Genomic DNA, 5149 nt, shown 5'->3' on the forward strand with positions numbered 1-5149 from the left:
GTCCCATCCCATCCCTTCCCATCCCATCCCATCCTGTCCCATCCCATCCCAACCCATCCCATCCCATCCCACCCCATCCCATCCCATCCCATCCCATCCCATCCCATCCCATCCACCTCCCCATCCCTTCCCATCCTCATCCCTTCCCATCCCATCCCATCCCATCCCATCCCATCCCATCCCATCCCATCCCATCCCATCCCTCCATCATCCACCCATCCCATTCCATCCATCCCACCCTCCCATCCCATCCCAGCCCATCCCTTCCCATCCCATCCCAGGTCAGCCCATCCCATCTCATCCCATCCCACCCCTCCCATCCCTTCCCATCCTATCCCTTCCCATCTCATCCCATCCTGTCCCGTCCCATCCCATCCCATCCCATCCCATCCCATCCCATCCCATCCCATCCCATCCCATCCCATCCCATCCCATCCCAACCCATCCCATCCCGTACCATCCAATCCCACCCCTCACCTCCCATCCCTTCCCATTTCATCCCTTCCCATCGCATCCCGTCCAGTCCCATCCCATCCCATCCCATCCCATCCCATCCCATCCCATCCCATCCGAACCCATCCCATCCCGTACCATCCAATCCCACCCCTCACCTCCCATCCCTTCCCATTTCATCCCTTCCCATCCCATCCCGTCCAGTCCCATCCCACCCCTTCCCATCCCATCCCATCCTGTCCCGTCCCATCCCATCTCAGCCCATCCCATTCCATTCCATCCCACCCCTCCCATCCCATCCCAGCCCATCCCTTCCCATCCCATCCCAGGTCAGCCCATCCCATCTCATCCCATCCCACCCCTCCCATCCCTTCCCATCTCATCCCATCCTGTCCCGTCCCATCCCATCCCATCCCATCCCATCCCATCCCATCCCATCCCATCCCATCCCATCCCATTCCAACCCCCCATCCCTTCCCATCATATCCCTTCCCATCCCATCCCATCCTATCCCGGCCCATCCCAACCCATCCCCATCCCATCCCACCTCGTCCCCTCCCATCCCACCTCATCCCATCCCACACCATCATTTCCCCTCCCGTCCCGTCCCATCCCATCCCATCCCATCTGCTCACATTACTCCTGAAAATTCTGTCTGCATAACTTGGGTTTGAAGGTTCAAGCATCCCCAATGCACCCTCCACCTTCCCTGTCATCTCCTAAGCACACAAGTCCAGTGCAAGGAGGGTTCCTCTGGATGCATCCTGCCTGGTTCAAAGGAGCTTGTGGCCTTGGGACCAGTGTCTGGGAAGGGTCTCCGTAGCCAGCAGCTCTGAAGGGGTCAGCCCTACCTGGAAGCAGTTCTTTAACTGGAGTCAGCAGTGTGCCCAGGTGGCCAAGAAGGCCAAGGGCATCCTGGCTTGTCTTAGAAGCATGGTGGCCAGCAGAAGAGGGAGGTGATCACCCTCCTGTACTCAGCAGTGGTGAGGCCACACCTCGAGTACTGTGTTCAGTGCCGGACCCTTCACTAGAAGGAGGACATTGAGCTGCTGGACCCTCACACCCAACAACTTTCTCCTCCTGTTCTCCTCCAGGTACCCCCTGCCTTCCACTTTGTGCTCTTTGCCCCTTGTCCTGTCACGGGGCAGCACAGAGAAAAGCCCAGCCCCATCTTCTTGACACCCACCCTTCAGATATTTGTAAACATTGGTCAGATCCCCTCTGGGGCTGCTCTTCTCCAGGCTTAACAGCCCCAGGGCTCTCAGCCTTTCTCCTCACAGAGATGCTCCAGGCCACTCAGCAGCTGTATAGCCTCTACCCAGCAGTTCCCTGTCTCTCCTGAACTGGGGAGCCCAGACTGCATCCGATACTCCAGGTTTAGGCTCACTGGGGCAGAGTAGAGGGGGAGGAGAACCTCCCTCGCCCTGCTGGCCACACTCTTCCTCATGCTCCCCTGGAGACCATTGGGCTCTTGGCCATGAGGGCACATTGCTGGCTGATGGGGAACTCGTCGTCCAGCTGCACTCCCAGGTTCTTCTCCACAGAGCTGCTTTCCATCAGCTCTCCCTCCAGGTGTTCTCCAGAAAATGGCTCTTTCCAACCCAAACTGACAGACTTGGGCTGTCGGACAGGTTGCTGGTGGAATGGGGTCTGCAGGAGTCAGGCACTTCAGAGCAAGGCTCCTTTGCCTGGTCATGGAATCAAGGTCCTGGTTGGAAAGGACCTTCAAGATCATCCAGCACAATCATTATCCCAGCACTGCCAGGTCCCCACCAAAGCATGGCCCTCAGCACCACATCTCCACAGCTCTGAAACCCCTCCAGGGATGGGGACTCCACCACTGCTCTGGACAGCCTGGGCCAGGCCTTGACAACCCTCAAGACGAAGAAATCGTTCTTCATATCCAGCCTAAACCTTCCCTGGGGAAAAGGAAGCTGTTTTCTCAAGTCACTGCTAGGTTATATGAACATGAGGAACAATTTCTTCCCCTTGATGGAGGAAATGTCTAACACTGAGGGTGGGGACAGCTTGGCCCAGGTTGCCCAAAGAGGTGGGAGATGCCCTATCCCTGGAACCATTGCAGGTCAGGTGGTTTGGGACTCTGAGCAACCTGCTCTAGTTGCACATGTCCCTGGCTGGACTAGATGACCTTTAAAGGTGCTTGCAACCCACACCAGTCTGGGATTCTATGAAGCCAAGGTGCTGCCCACCTCTCCTTACCACGAAGAGGAGATTTCATGCTATCGATGTTCTACCAGGCATACATGGGCCTGGGTCTTACCCTGGCTCTCTGCCCAGACACAAACCATCCCAGCAAGAGAGAGAGATGATAAGGGATGGTATCAAAGCTTTTCTTTGTCTCTTTAGCTGAGAACTGTCACTCATGGTCCTCTCCCTCTCCTCCTCATCCCTCACCCACCTCAAAGTGACCACATCTCAACCTTCTTTCCCTTTCCACACATATCTCCCCACCCCATGTTTCCACCCAAGACAAATGACCATGAGTCACTGCTTTTCCTGCAAGGAAACGAAGAATCCTCCATGGATCTGAGTCCACTTCCCCCTCTTCTGGAGGTGACAGGGAGCAGAGAAGGGATCAGAGGCTGTAGTCAGAGCTGGCTCTATAGGAGACCACAAAGTGCTGCAGCTCCTTCCAGGTGGGTCATGACGCAAAGGCAAAAGCAATTCAGGCAGAGCCAGAAGAGGGCCGGGTGAGAGCAATGGAGGAGTCCTGCCACCCTGGCATGATGTCTTCTCCTCTTGTCCCTGCTGGTGGCACAGCTTTAGGAGGAGCTGTACTTGTTGCTCAAGGGGGAGCTGCTCCTGTCCAGCCCAAGCTCCTGCCCGTTGGCTTTCCACTTCCCAACAGAGCCCTTGTCGTCTGTGGGTGTGATGCTCAGGGCTGGCCTCTGGCACCAGCAGCACAGGCAGGACTGGGAGGAGACAAGAGGGTAGAGAGAGAGGACACCAGGGTGAGCTGTGGGGTGAGAGAAGGAAGCAGGCCCTTGGGGATGTTGGCATCATGCAGTGCCAAGCTGGGAACTGCAGCCTGTGCTCCTGAGCCTTGGGTCCTGTGGACCTGCTGGGAGCGGGTTTCCCACCAGCATAAGGCTGGTGAGAACTGGAAATGAAGGTACCAAAATCTGGGGCACCTTTTGTGTTGTCTTGTCCTTGGGGGATAGAAAATACAGGGAATGCTTAGCTGGGCTCAACTCTTCTATCTGCCACAGCAGCTGAGAGGTATATTCTTTCCATCATATTTTATCCTATCTATCCCATCCCATCCCATCCCATCCCATCCCATCCCATCCCATCCCATCCCATCCCATCCCATCCCATCCCATCCCATCCCATCCCATCCCATCTATCTCATTTTGTCTCATCTCATCCAATCTATTCCACCCCATCTGTCTCATCCCATCTCCATCCCATCCAGTTCATCTCATTCCATCTCAGCTATCCCACCCCATCCCCATCCCATCCCATCCCATCCCATCCCATCCCATCCCATCCCATCCCATCCCATCCCATCCCATCCCATCCCATCCCATCCCATCCCATCCCATCCCATCCCATGCCATGTGCTCCCATTGCTCCTGAAAATTCTGTCTGCATAACTTGGGTTTGAAGGTTCAAGCATCCCCAATGCACCCTCCACCTTCCCTGTCATCTCCTAAGCACACAAGTCCAGTGCAAGGAGGGTTCCTCTGGATGCATCCTGCCTGGTTCAAAGGAGCTTGTGGCCTTGGGACCAGTGTCTGGGAAGGGTCTCCGTAGCCAGCAGCTCTGAAGGGGTCAGCCCTACCTGGAAGCAGTTCTTGAATTTCAGGCTGACAAAGTAGAGAGCCACAGGGTTGATGCAGGAGTTGAGGGAGGCCATATTGATCCCAAAGTGATCCATCACCAGCAGGAAACTGAGAATGGAGGGGACAGAAGAAGTGTTGGAATCTCACGGAGAACTGAAGGAGTATTTCCAAGGTGCCTGCCAATTGCCTGCAATGAGCCCAGTGGAACCTCTGCTGGTGCCCACGGAGGCTGCCAGCACGGTGCCCTCCTGCTGGTGGCCCTACCTGAGCAGTTCACATCTGTTGGGGTCTGTCTGGTCATAGATGGTCTTTTTGAGGATGCGGCTGAGGTGGAGAGGCAGCCAGCAGAGCGCGAAGATCACCACCAGGCAGAAGACCTTCTTGGCCACCTCCCGGCGCTGCAAGGAGAAGGCGGACAGGAGAGGAAGCTTGATCTGGCTGAGCACTGGAGAGCAGGTGGAGCAAGGCACCATCTGCCCATACTCAGCCACAGCTCTTCAACTCCTTTCTGTCCCCCAGCGACAGCCTCTTTGGAGCCCAGAGCACAAGCTGCAGGTCCCAACTCCTGCACCGTGAGGAGGACTCTGAGATCCAGGCTGCAGAAATGGTAGCAGCAGGGGAGTGATAGGACTAAGGGAATGGAGCAAAATGAGAAGTGGGTAGATTCAGATTGGATGAGGGTGGTGAGACATTGGAACAGGTTGCCCAGGGACCCAGGTGGCAGAAGCCTCATCCCCGGAAGGTTTTAAGGCCAGGCTGGATGTGGCTCTGAGCAACCTGATCTAGTGGAAGGTGTCCCTGCCCATGGCAGGGGGGGTTGGAAGTAGATGATCCTCGAGGTCCCTGCCAGCCCTGACAATTCTATGATTCTATATGGACCAGAGTCCTTC

General features: G+C 56.1%; 1 protein-coding gene across 1 annotated transcript; it reads right to left on the reverse strand.

Annotated features, from left to right (window-relative positions):
- Window positions 1-3236: 3236 nt before the first annotated feature.
- LOC128980578 (endothelin receptor type B-like) lies at window positions 3237-4732 on the reverse strand. Its single transcript, XM_054399042.1, has 3 exons — window positions 4524-4732; window positions 4259-4367; window positions 3237-3386 (listed from the first exon to the last, which is right to left on the reverse strand). The coding sequence occupies exons 1-3, from the start codon at window positions 4730-4732 to the stop codon at window positions 3237-3239; spliced, it is 468 nt and encodes a 155-aa protein (XP_054255017.1).
- Between the last annotated feature and the right edge of the window lie 417 nt (window positions 4733-5149).

This window comes from Indicator indicator, unplaced genomic scaffold (genome assembly GCF_027791375.1).
Source record: "Indicator indicator isolate 239-I01 unplaced genomic scaffold, UM_Iind_1.1 iindUn_scaffold_315, whole genome shotgun sequence".
In the NCBI taxonomy this organism is placed as follows: domain Eukaryota; kingdom Metazoa; phylum Chordata; class Aves; order Piciformes; family Indicatoridae; genus Indicator; species Indicator indicator.

What these genes read in the sequence shown, in the direction of transcription:
- LOC128980578 (XM_054399042.1), bottom strand. Translation starts at nt 4,732, where the DNA reads ATGGTGCCTTGCTCCACCTGCTCTCCAGTGCTCAGCCAGATCAAGCTT. An exon ending in AACAGATGTGAACTGCTCAG is followed by an intron (nt 4,368 to 4,523) that starts GTAGGGCCACCA and finishes CTCCATTCTCAG; the next exon opens with TTTCCTGCTGGTGATGGATC. An exon ending in AATTCAAGAACTGCTTCCAG is followed by an intron (nt 3,387 to 4,258) that starts GTAGGGCTGACC and finishes GTCTCCTCCCAG; the next exon opens with TCCTGCCTGTGCTGCTGGTG.